The sequence below is a fragment of the Melopsittacus undulatus genome, chromosome Z (assembly GCF_012275295.1).
Source record: "Melopsittacus undulatus isolate bMelUnd1 chromosome Z, bMelUnd1.mat.Z, whole genome shotgun sequence".
In the NCBI taxonomy this organism is placed as follows: domain Eukaryota; kingdom Metazoa; phylum Chordata; class Aves; order Psittaciformes; family Psittaculidae; genus Melopsittacus; species Melopsittacus undulatus.
The window spans coordinates 25,025,638-25,046,152 of NC_047557.1; the positions used below are offsets into that span (position 1 = coordinate 25,025,638).

The 20,515-nt window shown below is 36.4% G+C and overlaps 1 protein-coding gene across 2 annotated transcripts in view; it reads left to right on the top strand.

The window, feature by feature from the left end:
- AP3B1 (adaptor related protein complex 3 subunit beta 1) overlaps window positions 1-20,515 on the top strand; it is a 161,013-nt gene that overhangs the window by 82,301 nt on the left and 58,197 nt on the right. For both annotated transcript variants that reach the window (XM_034073030.1, XM_031042735.2), the window contains exons 15-20: window positions 3,995-4,171; window positions 8,431-8,617; window positions 9,587-9,717; window positions 11,913-12,024; window positions 13,484-13,643; window positions 16,336-16,510. In XM_034073030.1, the coding sequence (XP_033928921.1) occupies window positions 3,995-4,171; window positions 8,431-8,617; window positions 9,587-9,717; window positions 11,913-12,024; window positions 13,484-13,643; window positions 16,336-16,510 (942 nt within the window). The remainder of the gene's footprint in view (window positions 1-3,994; window positions 4,172-8,430; window positions 8,618-9,586; window positions 9,718-11,912; window positions 12,025-13,483; window positions 13,644-16,335; window positions 16,511-20,515) is intronic.

Genomic DNA, 20,515 nt, shown 5'->3' on the forward strand with positions numbered 1-20,515 from the left:
AAAACAGTAATAGAAAAGGGGATGTTTCTAACAGGCTGCTGCACAAATTGTGGTACTTCATGATCTTGTCAGAATTCTAATATTTTAACAAGTCTGTAATGAAATATTTTAGAAAAATAAATCTAGCATAACTGAAGTCTGAAGTTGCCTATATATTCTTATTTAGAGGTGTATCTCTGTACAGCAGGCAACTTGAACTGCTCTAATACTGGAAAATTTAATGTACCACTCAATTACTATTCTTTAGCCCAGTTTAAGATAATAGATGGGGAGTGAGGTCTTAATGCAGTGTAACCTTTGGAACATTAGAAATAACCTCTTTTCCTTCTGAAATCGGTGTACAGTAATGGCATCAGTCTTACATTTCGCAGGTAACATATTCTGACTACATTTAAAGTTTTTATATTTAGCAGTTGTTCAGTAACTTGTTTCTCTCTCTCACGCTGTAAGTTCTAAGACAATTTAAATTTTCTTGTCAAGTCACTCAAAAAAATACTAGTCTGAATCTCAATACCTCTATTATTTATTTATGTTGAATCACTGTAAATGTTACATCTACCTTAAATATCTTTCCATGTTTTGAATTGACATTTATCTCTTAATGTGATTTTTTTGTTGAATTTCTGTGTTCTGTCTTTGTGATCTGGTTGCTTTGTCCGTCAGCAGACATTGTCCTCTGTTTTCCTCGTGACATGCTTGTTTATATTTTTGCTGGCATGTGTATTTGCAACAATATGAAGTATAGAGGTGTATACAGTCAGGTTGACTTTATTCAAAGCAAACTTTTTTGGAGCAGTAAGACATCTTTAATCATTAAAATTTCTCATTAATGTAATTAGTATTTCTTTAGTATGGCTTAATAAGCCAATTATCAGAGACTGTGGATCATAGTTTGCAAATTTGTATCCTGGACCTTTTGTCTCTAAATTGGAGTGTCATCAATTTGATAGATGGATGGTTCGGTGAATAAAGAACTGGCTGGATGGTCACACTCAAAGAATTGTGGTCAACGGTTCAATGTCTGGCTGGAGACCAGTAACAAGTGGTGTCCCTCAGGGATCAGTGTTGGGACTGGTCTTGTTTAATATCTTTGTTGCTGACATGGACAATGGAATTGCGTGTGCCCTCAGCATGTTTGCCAATGACACCAAGCTGTGTGGTTCTGTTGATACGCTAGAGGGAAGGAATGCCATTCAGAGGGACCTTGACACACTTTTGAGGTGGGCTGATGCCAACCTCATGAAGTTTAACTATGACAAGTGCAAGGTCCTACAACTGGGTGGGAGCAGTCCCAGGCACAGCTACAGGTTGGGCAAAATGGAAATTCATGGTAGTCCTGCGGTGAAGGACTTGGGGGTGTTAGTCAATGAGAAAATGAACATGAGCCAGGTTCAGTGTGCGCTTACAGCCCAGAAAGCCAACCGTATCCTGGGCTGCATCAAAAGGAGCGTGACCAGCAGGTCGAAGGAGGTGATCCTGCCCCTCTACTCTGCTCTCGTGAGACCTCACTTGCAGTACTGTATACAGTTCTGGTGTCCTCAGCATGGAAAGAACATGGAACTGTTAGAACAAGTCCAGAGGAGGGCCATGAGGATGATCAGGGGACTGGAGCACCTTCCATATGAAGATAGGCTGAGAAAGTTGGGGCTGTTCAGCCTGGAGAAGAGAAGGCTGCATGGAGACCTCATAGCAGCCTTCCAGTATCTGAGGGGGGCCTATAGGGATGCTAGGGAGGGACTATTCATTAGGGACTGTAGTGATAGGACAAGGGGTAACGGGTTGAAACTTAAACAGCAGAGGTTTAGACTGGATCTAAGGAAGAAATTCTTTACTGTTAGGGTGGTGAGGCACTGGAATGGGTTGCCCAGGGAGGTTGTGAATGCTCCATCCCTGGCAATGTTGAAGGCCAGGTTGGATGAAGCCTTGGTGTCGTGGTTTAAACTAAATCTGCACAGTTCCCCCTTTGTTTCCCCTCCCCCCCTCACCTTCCCACTCCCAGAGGGATGGGAAGGAGAGCCAGAGGAGTACAACTCCCACAGATTGAGGTAAAATCAGTCCAGCAATCAAGGTATAACAGAATTGCTAACGGTACCAATAACAAATCAATGTTAGAGGAGACAAACAGTGAGAGTACGATACCACCCGCCGCCACGAGTCCAGCCCGGAAGAGAGAGAGAGCTCCCCCCTTCCCTCCCGGCCAGCTTCCAGTCGCCTCCCCGAGCAGGACGTGCTGTGGTATGGAATACCTCCCCGACTAGCCCAGACCAGGCGCCCTATCTCTCCCTCCTCCCTGGCAGAGCATGAGCTACTGCTGAACCCATGACACTTGGGTGATATGGTTTAGTGTGAGGTGTCCCTGCCCATGGCAAGGGGGTTGGAACTAGATGATCTTAAGGTCCTTTCCAACCCTAACTATTCTATGATTCTATTTGTGACCTTTTATGGATGTAACTGGAAAGCAATACTTTCAAATTTTATGTATATACAGGGTCAGGTACTTAATAGTTGGTCCGCATTGTAATTCTGAGAAATAGGGTTTTGAATGTTGAAATCTTACATCTGCTGAAAAAGGAATTGCTATATAAAAGATGCTAAGAATTATTTTTTTTCAAGAACAACAGTGCTGGATTTCTAAAGTTTGTTTCTCCTGTGAATCTTACCTAAGGCAGAACTTACACTTGCTTAAGTGTGAGCTTATGAAAAAAGAATACTGCATAGACTAGGGAATAATTGGAAGTGTTAAAGCAAATGTTCATTACTTTTCTTAGGAAAACCAGCAAAATTGGATGAAAATTGCAGTTACAGTTAGAAGCTTTCATTTTTTCTGAACTACAGTCCATCATTTGGTAGAACAGTTATGTTTTTCCCTAATATTTCGACATCTGTTGAACAAGTGTCTCTACAGAACGTGGCAGAATGACAGTATGTAGACGCGATGTAAAACACGCTTCTGCCTAGAAAAATTTTCTCATCAGACTTTCTTCCTTCCTCTCAAGGAAGGAGAATGTTTTTGGGGAGGTATGTAACACAGATGCAGTTTTTAATTTGACCACTAGATTATATAGACTAGCTCACCTTTGGAAAGAATGTGTGAATATTATTTCATTTAACTTCTAAGTACTCCTACCTAAACTCTGTGTGGAGCTTGGGCTTCTGTTTCCTTCTGTGCTTTTACATTTTGCTTCCTCTCCATCTATAACAATACTGTGCTTTTGAAGCCTGTGCCATATGCTAGGAGTTAATCTAAAAACCTACTGCCAGTTATTTCAGTGAAACAATGAAGTAGCTCTGAAACAATAAGACCTGTGTGAGCTTTCTGGTCAGAGTGTTTTCAGTTAAGGGGTTAGCTTGCATTCAGAAACTGAGAACCCTGATGTTGAACTCCTTCCTCTCCAAAATTCTATGTTTAGCTGGCCTTGGACATTTGAAAAAATACGAATCTTGCTGTCATAAGATTTTAAATTAAAATGAAGGAAAGATAGCAATAGTCTTAAAGAAATTCTTGAGTTTTTCAAGTAGATAAGCAGGATTTGAGCAAGCTCCAGTGTTGGAAACCTTTTTTATATGAATATAGTCACAAAAAACACTGTTCTGTTTCAACATGGTATTTACCATAAGCTGGTGGCAGGAATTCCCAACCATGTTTTGAAGGCTTGGATTCACTTTCCAGCTGCCACAAGTTTTCACTGTGAACAGGGTGAACACCACTTCAGTGCACTTCTGTTTCCATTCCTTCTCTGTTTGACTAATCAGCTTGTAATGCACTTAATACATGGGGTTTGGGACAGGATCTGTATCTTAAATTGTACAAATATTCAATCTATAACATTGGCCAACTGAACAGTATTTAATTTTGGTCTCTATTCCTTGCATGGCAGTTGTCTTTAGAAGTATTTTACTAAACAGTATTTTATTGTTACTGAGCATAGACAGGTACAAGTGCACAAGTAGTCTTTGTGAATGTGTTAACTTAAAGTGCTCAATGTTTTCTCAGGTTCCAGTAGCCAGAGCCAGCATTCTCTGGCTTATCGGCGAGTACTGTGAACGGGTTCCAAAGATCGCACCTGATGTTTTGCGAAAGACAGCCAAGAGCTTCACTAATGAAGATGACCTTGTAAAGCTGCAAATCCTAAATTTGGGTGCAAAACTATATTTAACAAACTCAGTGCAGGTAAGCTTAAACTTGTGGGTGTACATATTTAGAGTCACAGCAGATTTTGTACAGTCTGTGTAGATCAGTAGTGATTTCTTCTATATAAGTAACCAAAACTAGTCTATATTATTCTACAGATAAAAGCTGAACATCAGTTTTCAAGGAATCCTAAGAGTCTAAATCTAACCATGAGTCTTTGAGTCTGTAAATATGAATGTAGTGATGACATCACTCTTTTTTTTTTTTTTACCTCTTTCTTTCTAGGGAAATTGCAGATTTTTTTTCACATAAATAGAAAAAAAAAGTGTAAATTGTATTATGAGTACCAGATAGTAGATTTTGCAGGTGTGATTTCCTGTATTCTGGTGTAAGACCAGAATTTTCAAAGGAGTTCTGTAAATTTGAACAAGAAGCTGCTGATTTTTCATTCAGATTATTTACAAGGAGATGCCAGTAAAAGGCCCTATTATGTCTTTCCATCAGTAGTCTTCTCCTCTTAAAGATGAGTATTTTTTCTGTATTTCTTACTATTTCACTTTATTGTGTGGGGTTTGATAATCTCTAGCAATAAAGATAATCTAAAAATGTCAGTACAAAAAGATGAGCTTGGATCTCCAGGCAGCAGAAAACAGTGGCTATAGGAGGTGCCAACTGCCTCATTCATCTCAATTACAGCACTGTGAACTTCATCACTCCCTGGCTATGGAATATAGCGTCTTGACACTAATTTTTCACTGTAATTCCAGTTACTAGTGTAAATGATTGTAAAGTAAAAAGAAATGTCCAAATGTAGAAGAAATATATTATCTGAAATACATGCTTCCTAGGTCACTAGGCCTCTTTGTTTTACAACAGCTTGGACAGCATAGAATCTTGTATCTCTGCATCTGTGGTGTCGCTTTGTTCTATGATAGCTATATCCAGCTGCAGACTTCATCTGTCTGATACTTTATTCTTTGGGGGGTGAACTGTCTTGCATGCATTCGGATTGGAATGAATGCTTGTCCTTTGCTTACAGAGTAAAACTGGGACAGTAACAAAAGTGACTTTTTTTCTATCCTACTCCTCTTCATGAAAATGCTGACTGAGGTATGGGAAGATTGGTTTGATTTGTCTAAACTGTCTCTTTTTGGACCATTACATTATATGTACTGATTTTCCATACAGTTTTTGAAATTTTACAGTAATTTTTCCACACCATACTTGACAAATCAATTTCCTAAAAGGAGATTATGCTTTCTGTGATTCTCTTTTTCCAGTTTCACGTCTTAATACATTTTAAACTGTTCTTGTAAGTGTTGCATAATACTTCATTCAAATACAGTACTGATGATAAAGCAGAAGAAACTGTCTCCTGATATGCCTGCTTGAATGAATTTCATCAAAGGGTATTTTCCTCTTCTAATGTTTTAGGTTGTTGGAAAAATATGTTGTCTTCTCACATGTCTAAGCTACTCATATACTAAACTGTAACAGAATAGGTTGATGACTTGGCTTGATTCAAAACTTTGCAAACTAGAATGTGATAGGTTTGCCTTTAGGAGCTGGCAACACTCTTCATATATCTACATCCTTATTCTCAGGAGGAACTCTTCTTTACTTATTCAGTATTAAAACATTTCTTTCGGTAATGACTTCAGTTTCTAAAAAGTCCAGCTATTTTTCAGTCTAATTTTTCAAACTTGAAGGCAGATCTTGTACACTTCACTACTCACTCATTAGTATGTCCAAATCTCCTGATCTCTGTGTTTTCTCCCTCTGTATCCCACCCCACTATGTAATAGTTTTTGAATCCTTTATCAGTTTCATCCGAAGTCAGTTGAGTTGTGAAAATCTCAAAGATACAATATTATTTTATTGAAAAGTAGTGGTAGAATAGCCGAAAGAGGCTTAACACCAATCAGGCAGACAGAAAGAGCTCTTCCCTGTGGTGTGGGAAAGACAAGTAAAACTCAACTGTTAAGTCTTGTTTGGAGAAAAGCACAAAAATCTGGAGGAAATAAGACTTTGTTATTTTTGCCCCATCTGTAAATATGTTTTCTTACTTTCTTATAATTGCCTTAGCTTATGTTTAAACACTTAACACAGCACATTTTCAGGAAAACTTTCTAAGATTCAGGATTTTTGTAAGAATTTTCAGTATCTGTGAAATTCTGTGATGACCCCATGAACTCTAAAAGGTTTTTTATAATTTAAGGCAGAGTTTCGGGTTCAGTCCTATCTAGATAAATAAGCAATAAGAACAGGCCTTCCTCTCTGGTTGTCTGTGTTGTTTGATAAACTTGCTTACTTCTTTCATCATTTAGGGACATAAACATCCTTATGAATGTGCTAGATAGACGTGTAAATCTATAGCCCACGTAAGAGAAAGTGTTAAGTAGAAAATGTCATCTAATTGCTTTAGCTTTTTCTCAAATATAGTAGAAAGAATAAAGAGATTATAATGGGATTCTGTTGTATAATGCAGCAGAAAAAGAGTCACACCAAAAAAAGTCACAACTAATCCTACTGTGTAAATAGATATGACCAACATGGTTCAGCACAATAGCCTTATCTTGCGTATCTAAAGAACCAAGGTACTGCAAGCTAAAGATATCAAAGAGTAGACAGACAGCTGTTTCTCTCCCACTGTAGAGCTTCCTCTGTTGGTGATACTTGTATTATAAAAATTTCCCAGTGGGGATCTACCAATCCTAATATTGGATAGGCATTATATTATTAAAGAGAAGTATTGCCACTAGAAAATACTATTGCTGAAGGATGACTTGAAGTATACTTTTCATATTAGCCGAATGTAAGTGTACAAAAAATAGTAATGTTTTCTAACAGTGTGGAGATAAAAGAAATTATATTATGCATATATAATGAGCATGCTCAGATAACAGACAGTGTTGATGTATGATAATAGATGTATTACAACATATGTAAGAATACTTCGCCTTACTGGATAGTCATGGTATGTAGATTCTGTCATATTTCACCCAAACAATGTGCTTACTAAAATAATTTTCAGCTTTTAATGGATATTCCTTTGTTGGAAAAACTGATGTGTATTTGTTAGGTGTTGTTTTTTTTATTGTAATTAAAATTAATTATTAGAATAATTCTATTAGCTACCTCCATGTAGAAAAGCTCTGCTACTTTTTTGGTTGCATTGCTGTAAGACAAGGGGAAAAAAAGTGTTTTCTTGCTCTGTGTACTGTATATGATGCTTGCAAGGAGGCTTCTTGCAGATATGGAGCCTTCTTAGTTTAAATATTAAAAAATTACTTTCTTATTATGGTATATTATTTTTGTTCTTTTTCTGGTTTGCTTGTCTATAAGGTGGCATGCCTCTTTCTAAGGTATATAATGGTTAGAAGTCCATTCCAGCACTATTGTTCAGGTTACACTATGTTATTACTAAGATGCTGGGAAAGTCTCCCTGAATTTTTTATACTCCTTTTTTTTCCTTTTTTTTCAGTTTTAAAAATTTAACTGAATTATTTAAATTATTTAATACATGTTAATTTTCTCAGACATCAAATTAGGAAATCCTATTACGCTGTAAAAAGCTGTGATAATATAAATTGCTCTCTTACATAAATAAATAAATGACCGATATTGCTGGAGGCTTTAAGCTTCAAGGAAAAAATAGAAGAAGTCTTTTATCCTGGTTTTTAGAGGGCATCAGCAGCTTGCTTTTATGAAAAAGTAACAGCTAAATGCACTGCAAATAATTTGCAGTAATCCAGTTCAGTGATTCATGTGTCTGCTTTAATGGGTCATAATTCAGGATAAAGTAACTGAGTGCAGTCAGAGTGCAGACACTGCTTATGCCAGGGACAGTATCTCTTCATAAAACACACCTCAGCAGAAGCAGTTTGCCAGCCCCCTAATACCCTCTGATGTTTTGATGTCCTGCATATTTTTCCGATTAAGTTTTGAGTGCCATGTTTTTAGTTGTATTTCCACATTCATTATCCTCACGTAGACCCTTCAGCGGGTTTGCCATATATGATTATTTTTTTAATGATGCCTTTCTTTCCACTTCAGCAGTTTAATAATCTAGCACATGGCTGCTTCTCAGTACTCAGCATTCACCTCCCCAATACAGAAGAGGACATGTGCTTTGGCTGCAGAATTCCATTTGCAGCTTTAGAAATGCATATTCCCTGTGGAACAACATTTGTTTGACATAACCATTCATTTTTATTACCTCTTTAAATATGTTTATCCAGAGTTATCAATAATCATAAATAACTTGTATTCTGTTCTTGTCCTGTTTTTTTCCACAGACAAAATTGCTTACCCAATACGTATTAAATCTCGGCAAGTATGATCAAAGCTACGACATCAGAGACCGTACAAGATTTATTAGGCAGCTTATCATTCCGAATGAGAAGAGTGGTGCTTTAAGCAAATATGCCAAAAAAATATTTCTGGCACAGAAACCTGCCCCATTGCTTGAGTCTCCTTTTAAAGGTATAAGTGCCAAAATCATTTGGTAAATGTTCATTGTGTAAAGGAATGTGGCAGCCTGTCCTATTTCAAATATGCTTACAAATTGTGTTGCGTAGGAAATACAGATTATTAATATGCAAGGGTACTCACTGCTTACTTGCTCTCTGCAAGCACGGTTTACATGGCACAAACACAGTGTGTTTCTCTGATGATAAACCCTGACAAACTGATCCGTTTGTGCTCTTGTGGATTTTAAATTTTATTTAAATAACAGAAGGTGTTTCTTTTGAGGCAAGTGATTCCTCAGTTTAGGAAAATAGCTCTAGTCTTTTACCTGGATGTTAGTAGAAGATTGTTAATGTGAGTATTGCAAATGTTTTGTGAATCTGAAATAAATTGAATCTCAATAGATCAGTTTTTTGTTGTTTTTCTTCAAAATCATAGTTTTCCCTGTGCATTTTCCCTGTCTTTTCACAAGTAAGAACCATTATCTGTCATCTCAAATTAAAAGGTTATCAGGTTATCTTAATTAAAAATGCTCTGTTATTGTGACAGTTTGCAATTTAAATTTTCATATTTACTTAGTCCTGGTTTTGAAGCTCTAAGATGAACTCCATTCTGAAGAAAAACTATTAAAATTCTGGATGTGTTTGTGCCAAGACATGTATATGGATTGTTTAACTGTGCTGTCATTCTTAATATTCACAGTAAAGTAATTTTTAGAGAAGCTACATTTCAGAGCAACACCTCTAAACACACTGACTGATTAGCTTTTTTATTGACCATTATGGGAGAGATTATTGTAATCTATGGACTGAAATCAGTTTCTTGACCTATGAAGAGCTTCCTAGTTTATATTTATTTCATGACATTTGAGGTAATACAATGGCAATTACCTTTAGCCCTGATTAAGATTGCTCTTTGTGGTAGAGCTCATGGTGTTTGTGTCTTTCTCCCTCCCCCCCCCTTCCTTTTTGTTTTTTTTAATAGGTAGGGATCATTTCCAGCTTGGCACTTTGTCTCACACACTGAACAGCCAAGCCACTGGCTACCTGGAGCTGTCTGACTGGCCAGAGGTGGCGCCTGACCCCTCCGTCCGAAACGTTGAAATAGGCGAGTCGGTACGTCAGCATCATTTGAAGCAACTTCACTTTGCTAGAAGGCACTCATTATAGAGTATTAGCCTGAAATACAAGTATTTAAATCCTGACTGTATACTATACTGAAAAACTTTGATGCACAGGAATATCTGTATTGCTTATTTTACCTTGGAAACATGCACAGTGCTTGCTCTTTACAATGGGAGAAGTGGATCAACTGTAGGCCACTTCTACTTTGCTTGTGGATTAAATGGCATTGTTTCCCCCTCCATCTCACTTTTGATTTCATACCTCTTTCTGTGTATCTCTGACTGCTGTGCTGTAGTTTGTTAGATGTTGTTAATGATGAGTGTAACTCCTATCAAAATAGGAGGTGAGTGGTTGTTTGTGTACAAATCCAAGTCTAAACAGAAAAGAATATAAATATAAACAATATAAATATATAAATTTAATATAAACAAAAGGCAGCAGCAGGGGAGGAAACTATGTTTGGAAATCTAAAGTTTGGAAGAGACCAGAGTTTACATTTCACATCATCTGGAGATAATTAGGAAAGTTTATAGTAGAAAAATGTAACTTTTTAGTGCACTCAAGTAATTTCTTGACATTACATGGCTGGTCTTCGACTGTCAATAGGTTTTTGTTACTGGACCGTAAACTCTGAGGCAAAGTTCTGTTGTGATACCAAAGCTGTCAGGTTCCAGCGTCCTACTAAATGTCAGTGAAAGCTGTTAAACAGTAACAGAAATGTAAAGGTATTGGAATATAGCGTGATTCCAGAGGTATGTCATTGTAATAGGTATACCCAGAAAAGCACACAGTCCTTGTCATGAGCCAACTTCTACAGTAAATCACACATGAATTAATTTGCAAATAAGATGTTAGGCACAGAACGTAGAGAAAATTCTAAAAAGTAGGTATAACTTGCAGAAACCAATGAACAGAAATGCGTAAGAACAAGCATTTCTCCTTTGTACTTTAATGTTACTTGCCCATCTTCTTATATACATTTCAGGAAAAGGTTATTTGTGTACAAACTTCTGAAAGCTTTTATGGGAAAAATCTGAAGGCACTCAGCTCAAATGAAGAATTATAAATGATAGGGTTGGCACAAAAGAACATGTAAAGGTGCCTTTGTCCCCCCTCCAAAAAAAAATGTTTTGCAGGAAATTGATCAAATGGAGTAACATCCGTGTACAAGATAATAGAAAACATCTCCCTCCAGTCATTTAATCTCAAACCAAACATGAAAATCCTTTCCTTTTTTTGGTTGGTTTTTTTTTTCCTCTGCCCCAGGTATTTTCTTTGGAGAGTCTCTTCATTGTCATTAATTTTACTGCATGCCTTCACAATGTATGTGAGTGAAGCTTGAGTTAAATTGTCATTTACATCCAAAAGAATATTGGCCTTTTAAAATACCAGTTGCTGGGTGAAACATCACAAAGCATTAGCAGCTTTCGGTGTTGGAGAGGAAGCCAGTGTATCTCTAGAGCCATACACCATTGCAGGTCACTGTTAGAGCTCTTTCAAAAGTTCATCTTATTCCAGATCACAGCAGTCACTGAAGCAGACCTGTATCACACCATATATAGTTTTCTGCTATTTGTTCAGATGTTTTTTGCTAGCCTGAGTTTTTGGTTTGCTTCTCCAGTAGTACAGGGGAATACAGGAAGAAAAATCAGTATGGCCAAAATATTGACACATTCTGGTATTCGCTTGGTGGTAAGAGTTACTTTTATTTGGAGAATTGCAAAGAAAGAGGAATACAATTCCTCTTTGGCTCCTGGAACTTTTGCTGCTTACTGGGTCAACTTCTGTTTTCCCCTTAAAATTTGGGATTATAAATGTGGTGATTAGCCATATTTATCCTTCATTCTAGTGACAGGCTAAACTTAGCTGGATCTAGAGATAAAACTCTCAGACTTCATGTTTTTTTGGCATAAAAATTCATATATGATTACTGATGCTTTTAATTTCCCTTAGTAAATCTTTTTCTAGACTCTCTAATAGACATATCCCGCCTTTTACAGGTACATACAAAACTTCTGGTTCTCCTATTTGTGTAAAGTAAGAGAAGTTTAATAGTTTCTCTTCACTTGTTTACAGGATTTGTTTAGGAACTGCTGAATACCTACTACAAGTGTTTTTCTTTGCCATGTGTATCTTTTTTGTGTTGCTGGTGGTAAAAGTAAACTTACATTGAAATGTATTTACAGGCAAAGGAGTGGACTGGAATTCTGGGTAAACCAAAGAAAGAGAAACCTACTGAAAAATTCTACTCTGAATCAGAAGAGGAGGAAGATGAGTCTGCTGGTAGCAGTTCATCAGGTATGTATTTGGAAAGCAGCTTGCATCTCTGCTGCCTGAAGAACTGTATCTTCAGCATGGACCTCTGCTTAAAAAAAAAATTGAAAAAGTTGCAAAAAAAAAATAAATCCAGAGCTAGGATTATAAGGAAATAAGGAAAATTATAAGGATATAAGGAAAATAAGGAAATCAAAGGCAAAAGTTCACTGTAAATTATTGTATACACAGCTACAGTGAATACAATGATGTATTAGCAGTACTTCAAAATCAACAGTAACTAGTACAGATAGGTCTCCTGTGTTTATTGAATGAATTAGACTTTGTTTTGTTTCCTAGATAAAAAAGCTGGCATTCTATTTTCATCCTGCTTTGAGTCTAGTATGAGTGATGCGAGTTTGTAACTCCAAGTAAAACTAAAGGCACCTAACTTTTTGTGGGGAAAAAATGCCCACATCCTTCTTTGTTGGGAGCTGTAAGTCTGGGGTGTTTTTTGGATTTCATCATGGGTGAATTACTATTTGGATATCATGCGCTGCTCTGTTAAATGAATGGCCAAACTGTTTAACTCTGTAGTCTTTCATGGGGTTTATTCAGTAAATTGTGTTATAGTATTGCTCTCAAGTTTGACACAATGTTTTCTGTTTATTATAATGGGAGTGATGATGGAGAAAATAACTGACAACTGCTGCTTAAGTTCAGTGAGCAAAGGTTCCTTTGACCAGTCTCCAGATATCTTAATGCTGGACAGGCAGTTCCCCAAGACAGCCATTTCAAATAGGTATGATATAGTTCAGATGTAATGAAGAACATCATTCTGCCAGGTCCAGACTTGAGGCACACAAAATGTTTAACATTAGAGACTTTAAAGAATTATTCCATTTAGTTGAATGGAAGAAGGGCACCCTAAAATCTGAACACAAAGGTTCTTGCCTCTCATTTCTGAACGGACTGAGTATGCAGAAGTGCTTAAGGATTGTATCACCAAAATTAATGATCTCTGAAGCAAGACAGGAATATAGTCACTTCAGATATTTGAATATTTGGTAACTATATGGTTGATGAATCAGCAATTCAGTCATCACTATCAGTATTCAAGAACCGATTACCTAATTAGGCAGTTGGTTGAAAAGATAATCTTGCACTGAAGTGAAAGTATAAATTAGAGAATCTGAGGTCATCTCTGACTTCTGGAAGGGTTATGTAATTTTGAAGAGCCACATGCAATTACTTTATTATTTGGCTTTCTAATTTGCTAAAGTATATAGGCTGAAGAGGACAGGGGTTTAACTAATAAAATTTTGTAAACATCAGGAGAAAGTTACTGTTCTACCTGCTGTTGACACAGAGACAGTAATGCTAAAGCTTTCAATTGGATTGTAAAATCCTAAAACATTGTTTTATTTAAAACAAACTTGGATTCCTAAAATACGTACTAGGTAAGATATTGAGAAAAAAAATGTAAGAGTTGGTTTTATTTCAGAAAGTGAGACTGGCAGTGAAAGTGAGGAAGAAGATGATAAGGAGGAAAGCAGCAGTAATGAGAGCGGTGGGAGTTCCTCTCCCACTGAAGAATCAAGTGACAGTGAATCAGGCAGCAAAGAAAGTATTGCAAAGAAAACATCTAGAGCTGCTAATGAAAGGTAGGTATGCATCTCTATGGTTATAATTCTTTTGTGATGCTAGATGTTAACCATGCTTCCTGTAAACAGTCTGCTAAGCAGTTAATTGGGCTTTTGGGGGGCTGTAATGGCCAAGAAGTGATGTCTTCTGTTTCAGTGTATGTCAGTAGTATTCAGTGTATGGACAGGGTTTATATTTTCATATTAATCAGACTACTCTTAGTTTGGAATTAATTTCTAACTTCAGTAAAATCTTGAGTGGCTTTTTGAAAATTGATGTAACCTTGGGAGGCTCAGTAAGTGATCAAACAGTTGTGTGGAACACATAATGACCTTTTGCAGCAATTTTGCTGAGAGCTAAAATTAAGTCGTTCAACACTTTGCCATTATATAACTAAGACAATTGATTTTTCTAAATAATGTTATATTAAAAAGATTATGATCCAAATATTAGAGGCAAGGGCTGTGAAGGGAAACGGTCATGATATTTAAGTGTTAGCGCTTTTTGAGATTGGCCATTATCAACAATATTATCATGTATCAAAGTATCATTAAAATTTTGAGTAATTGGGGCTAATACCTTGGGTTGTGTGAATCTGTTTCTTCCACTGCTGTCAGCAAGTGGCCTCTGCAGACATGATCACCCTTTACTCTGTAGTCTGCTGCCAGCTCACTTGATGAGTTTGCAGCTCAGCTCAGTCGTGGCTGACAGCGCTGATTGGGGCGCAGTACAGACTCTGCTCCTTTTATTGCAGACAGTAATTAAAGCAGCTCGCCTTGCCACTTCCATAACAAACACAGCATAATGCCCTAATTATGACTTTATTAATTTAAGTCAGAATTTAATGATTTTAAAAGTGATTTATATTGTTTTTCCTGTTCAGAACAAATGAAATCTGTAGGTTAAATTAATACAGGCTTTTCATCATTGCAAAGTTAAAGATCTAGTTACCAGTAAATTCTTTTTATTAGAATAACATCTGAAATTTTAAGCAGTAAGGTAAACAATGATTACCCATCAAAACTGGCTGATGTATAATAAAGTAACATTTTTAGTCTTCACATCTATTCTTAAATATAAGCTGAAGAGGAATTGTTGAAAACCAGCTTACTGCATTTATATAATGTGTTCACCATAACTTATTTGTTGATGCAACCACAGTTTCTTTTCAGTGGCAATGAAGGAAATGTAGATAATTTTGTCAGTAACTGTGTTATACATCATGAATAAGAAAATTTAAATGGTGTTTGCTAGTGAATTTTCATGTTTAGATCATTGAGCTCAACCAAGTTTTTAAAATTGTCAAATTTAAAGGTAATTTTGATAGTACCTATTTTTTCACCATGATTTTAATAATCGGGTATGCTACACTGGATTAATTTTTTGTGAAGAGTGTATTCTTTCAGTTTTAGCTTTGACATCTTCAAGTTTCCTCTTTTCCAAATATGCTTTTCAACAAAACTTGCAGAGTTGATTTCAACCTCAGTTACATAAGTAGGCAATATTAGCATGGCTTAAATGTTAATACTGATTTTTAGTAATTTTGATTAAACATTATTTAGGCAATTCAGTCCTGAAAAGTTCTTGAGAGGGGGAAGGCATTGCCCTAACTATTTTCCTTTCTGTCATGTTTTCAGTTTCCTCTTTTTGCCTTTTAAAACACTGCTATCTCAAGCAGTAATGCAGTATAGTACATTCTTTTCTGCTGCTTCTAAAGCTAAGCAAAAATATGTTACAACTTCATTTGAGTGCAAAGGGACTCTTAATAGTTGAGTGGTCTGGATCTGTTTAATTATTGTTGACCTTGTTACCCTTCAAGCACTTCATTAACCAATTTATTGTCTTGGGGCAGTAGCTGAATCAGGTGGTATATGAAACACCTGATTGGGAAGTGTAAGATGGTTGCCTGCGGGGCCAAGAACAGAGGGTTTTTTTCTAAATACAACACTAATTTACCTGCTTCATGATAATTATTAGAGAACAATTTTCATTTATTGCAATAATTCTAGGTGGTAGCTTCTGCCACCCCGAGACAAAATGGTGATCTGTAATTGTCAGTTATAGTGTTATTAGAAGCAAAGAAGGCAGAGTTTAGTAATATTCAGTAGCTGTTAGTGCAGAGCAACATAATCCAACATTGCCAGGGTGAACAGAACTTTACTGTGGGAAGAGTAGTGTATGTGAAGTCCATTAGCTGTAAGTCACTCAATATGACCAGAGGTTTCAGAATGTGATAGCTCTTCTGGATAAACCCCTTAATGGGTTGAAATATCTGTAGGCACTACAGGTCTTATTTCTAGAGTATTCGATTTAGAAGAATTAATGAAGAAATAAATTCAATTCATTGATTTTTGGGTTTTTTTAAGCAACATTACTTCACAAAAACATCTTACAACCCTTCAAGATTCTGTATATCATAGGTGGAATAGACTGAAAGTTGATTTATATAAAAGAGTATCTGCATTTCTTTCTGAAATGTCACGAGCACTATACATACAAATAATTTTAATGTTTAATATGTTCACATTTTTGTTTGGCTGTTTTGTTGGTTTAGATCATATGTGATGATTTATTGTGTAACAACTGAGCTTTTTATCATAAACAAATACTGATATAAAATTCTTTTAAAGAAACTTTGAAATGTTAAATAGTGTATTGCCTAAGCAGATTCCTTTGGTGGTTTTACATCTCTTGTGTTTTCTTAATATGTAGTGATTCAGAGGACACTGGAAAGAAAGCAAAGGGAATCTCCAAAAAGTTAAGCACATCCAGTTCCTCTGTTACGGAATCTGCTTCATCAGAAGAAAGTTCTTCAGACTCCACGTCAGAATCAGATTCTAAAACTGACTCTGAGACTGGAAAATCTAAAAGTACTACCACTAGTAAGGTAAAATAAGGGTTTTTTTAAATGCCCTATAAAATAATGGGAAGATGCATCTAACCATCCACATATATTTCTTTCTGCAGGAATGGAGATAATATTGGTTTCATGGCTATCTAAAAACCCAGAATGTCTGAAAAAAAGTTTTTGACCTTTCATAGAAAGAGCAATCTCAAAGTAGTTTGATAGGTAAAGCAAATAAGAATATTTTAAAATGGAAAGCATATTTTAGTTTTAATTCTGTTCTTACTTAAGATACATAAAGAATAGTAGAACATAATTATTTTTTTATGAAAGCAGGGTTGTTTGCAAAAGTAATACCCTGATTTGGGATGATTATTATCTTGAAGTATGATTACTAGAGGACCTGCATCTGACAGTGAGCAAAACCAAGAAACAAATGTTAGTATATTGTTTCTTGAGAATTTGAAGACATTTTAATAAAACCACTAGCTGCTTTTAAAATTTCCTGTTAAAAGTGCTTCTGTTAATGCATCTGTACTTGAGATGTTTACATAAATTATAGAATGAATATTCTTAAGAGTAATTAACTTTTTGTTGCTTGTTATCTCCGATTGGAATAAAGCTTAAAAATTGTTGCATTACTTCAAACAGTATTATCTTTCTTACAACATTGATGAAGTAAAAAACTTTCAAATGTATCTTTTTTTAATTGGATTTGGAGACATTTGAAGAAGCAAAAATGTTCCACAGAACCATTCATGTGTCAATTTAGACTTAATTCCTTACCTTAGTAAAGAAAAGGAGGTTAAAAGCTCACTATATTCAAGCTACCATTATGAAGCTAAAGCTTATAGCATGAACTGGTTTCTATTTCTCTACCTTTCATTTTTTAAAAATAATTAAATGGGGAAATTTATGGTTATAAGGCAGAAGAGTAAAAGAATTTCTGAAACTTACTTTTTTGTTATCAAATATTTCTTGTGCATTTATTTCTGTATGTTTTATTTAAAAAAGAAAAAAAAGAAGGGTAGAACTGTAGCTCAGAAGTTTCCATTTTAATACCAATATGTGGCTTTGAAAATTAATACTCTGATTTTGGATAGAGCCAAGATTTTGCACTCAGGATTACTGTATAGAATGATGAATAATCAAAACAGTCATTGTTTGTTGCATTTGATGCAATTGTAGAAGCTGGTGAACAGGTGTGTTTTGAAAAGTTAAGAGGGAAGGCTGTAACTTTATTAAGCTGTTTCAGTGTGCATTTCTTTTAATTGAGGAAATAGGTTTCTCTGTTTCTCTAAATCTTGAACTTGTGTTGTCCATGGTCTTTGTTTTCTAACTTTATAGCTCTGTGTAGGAACTCTGTGTTGGAACCTTAATTTTAATCTTTTTTCTTCTTTATCAAGTAGAACAAAAGATGAAGTAAGACTATAGCATCTGAGAAGTGGAGGTGTGTTTCTACATTTTGGTCATTGTTTCCTTCTCAAATACCACACTGGATAATGCATCTATGACAGAGTTTTTTCTAGTAGAGTAAGCCAACTGGATTTTGCTAAAAAATAGTCACACAATAAATACAACCTAAATATTCTCAGAGTAAACTCGTTTGGCATTAGATAAAATGTTAATTAATTCTAACAGTTTGCAGCTTCTCATATTAGCACAGTCTTTTTTCACCAGAAAATAATAGGTCCTCTGACATGCTTAGTTTTGAGCAGCCAAAGCCACACCATGTTCAGAGAGTAATGTCTGCTCTCTGCTGCATTGTCCATTTTTCTCAGGGTATCAGCGCCATTGTCCATGATTTCTTTCTCACCTAAACTGTCTTGTTCTTTCATGGGATATTTGAGGACTGCTAGCATAAAGAAACTTTTTGTATTTTAGAACAGCAGTTGAAAATGCATGAAGTCACACTGAATAATATGAGAAACAGAATGTCCAAGAAGCTTAGGATTGTGTTGTTGAAGTCAATGGAAAATTGCCAAGCCCTTGGAACTTAAGAGAAAGAATACTGCAGTAGTCCTGAAAGCTTACTTGATTAAGAAGCAACTGATAATGAACTATGAAGAGCATTAGAGATCATAGAGTCATTGAATGGTTTGGGTGGGAAGAGACCTTAAAGATCATGTAGTTCCACCCCCCATGGCATGGGTAAGGTCACTCTCTACTAGACCAGATTGCTTAAAGCCCCATCCTACCTGGCCTTGAACACTTCCAGGGATGGAGCAGCAACAGCTTCTCTGGGCAACCTGTTCCAGTACCTCACTACCCTCATAGTAAAGAATTTCTTGTTAATGTCTATGTAACTCTCTCCTCTTTCAGTATAAAGCCATTCCCCCTTGTCCTGTCACTACATTCATTTGTAAAAAGTCCCTCAGGATTTCTTGTTAGCCCCTTTAGGTACTGGAAGCTGCCCTGAAGTCTCCCCTGAACCTTCTCTTCTCTGGGCTGGACAAACCCATCTCTCTCAGCCTGACTTCTTAGGAGAGGTGCTCTAGCTCTTTTACCATCTTTGTGGCCCTCCTCGGCCCACATCCCTCCAATATGGAGAGCACCAGAGCTGAATACAATAGGGTCTTGGTTTATGGTACGTTTCTTTTTCAATTTTGTTTTGAGCCCTTATTTCGGGATACATTTTACAAGAGCCGCCATTTTTATTTACAGGAAAATCTTGGAACTTTGCTGCTTACCTGATGTCTTTTCAGGCTACACAGGAAGCACATGGTTTCAGCCAGGCTCTCAGAAACATATGATTTCATTCTGGTAGATTTTTATTGGAAAAGCTATTACTTACTTCCATTATTCTGCTACAGAGTGTTCTTAATTCTGTCAGTGAATATGGGGAGATGATTCATTAGGATTTCCGTTCCTTTTAAATAAAACAAATTATTTTCTGAATTGCATATTGATGAGAGGAGTAGTTAGTAGGCTCTATTTTTATTGTTTCTCAGTTTGTGGCAAACTGAGTTGCTGAAACTGGCCCCGGAAGCTCCAAAAATGTCGTGGTTTAAACCAAGTCCCCCAACTCCCAGAGAGTTAGGAAGGAGAATCCAAGGAATGTAGCCCCCACGGGTTGAGATAAGAACGGTTTAATAGCTAAGGCATAACACAATAATAATGATACAGCCAATAACAAGCGAAAAGAATACAACACCCCACCAGCCACAGACCCATAACTCCACCCTGCCCAGCTGAGCACCACGTGCTCCCTCCTCCATTTCCCTCTCCAGCTTCACCCCTCCAGCCTTCTCTTTCCCAGTATGCATCCTGGGCATCACGTGCTATGGTATGGAATACCTCATTGCCTAGCCTGGGTCAGGTGTCCTGTCTCTCCTTCTTCCCGGACTCCCCTCCTCCACCTGGCTGGAAAAAAAACCTTGAACAAAAACACCCTCAAAACATGCTCAAACCATGACAGCCACACATGATTTATTCTACATGTATGTGGATACATTTTGTTTGGTGCCATCGCCATTTTTAACAGAATTCTCATCATTACAAAAGTTCAATTACACTCACAATGGGAGCTTAATTTGTGAATACATCCATGCATTTACTAGCATTAAAATTGGTTACAAAAACTTCAGATTTTTTTTTCTGCATATATTATTGTTTTTTTTCCTTTAAGAATCATTTTGTAAAAGCTGTTGTGCTCACTGTAATTGAACTGCAGTGAATAGAAAAGTCACTTTCTAGTACTGCAGTGTTCTATATTATTTTGAAATATGGATAGTTTGAGGTGTTCAGATACATATTATACTGTAAGCATAAATACTATAGAGCAAAAATGCAGATTTGCAGATGATGCATGTGTAAGTAGGTGTCTCTACAGTGAGATTTTAAAATCAGCTACTGTTGACCTTCTTATATAGGTATAATACAGTCACTCAGCTGTTAAAAACCTGATCCACTATTTAAAAAATATACAAAAACAAATTGTCTATCTTTCTGCCTGATCTCTTTTCAAGTGCTAACACAATGGAAACACTGGGTGATCTGTCAATGCATTTGGATTGTCAGTGATGGTTTTGTATAAATATTGGGAGG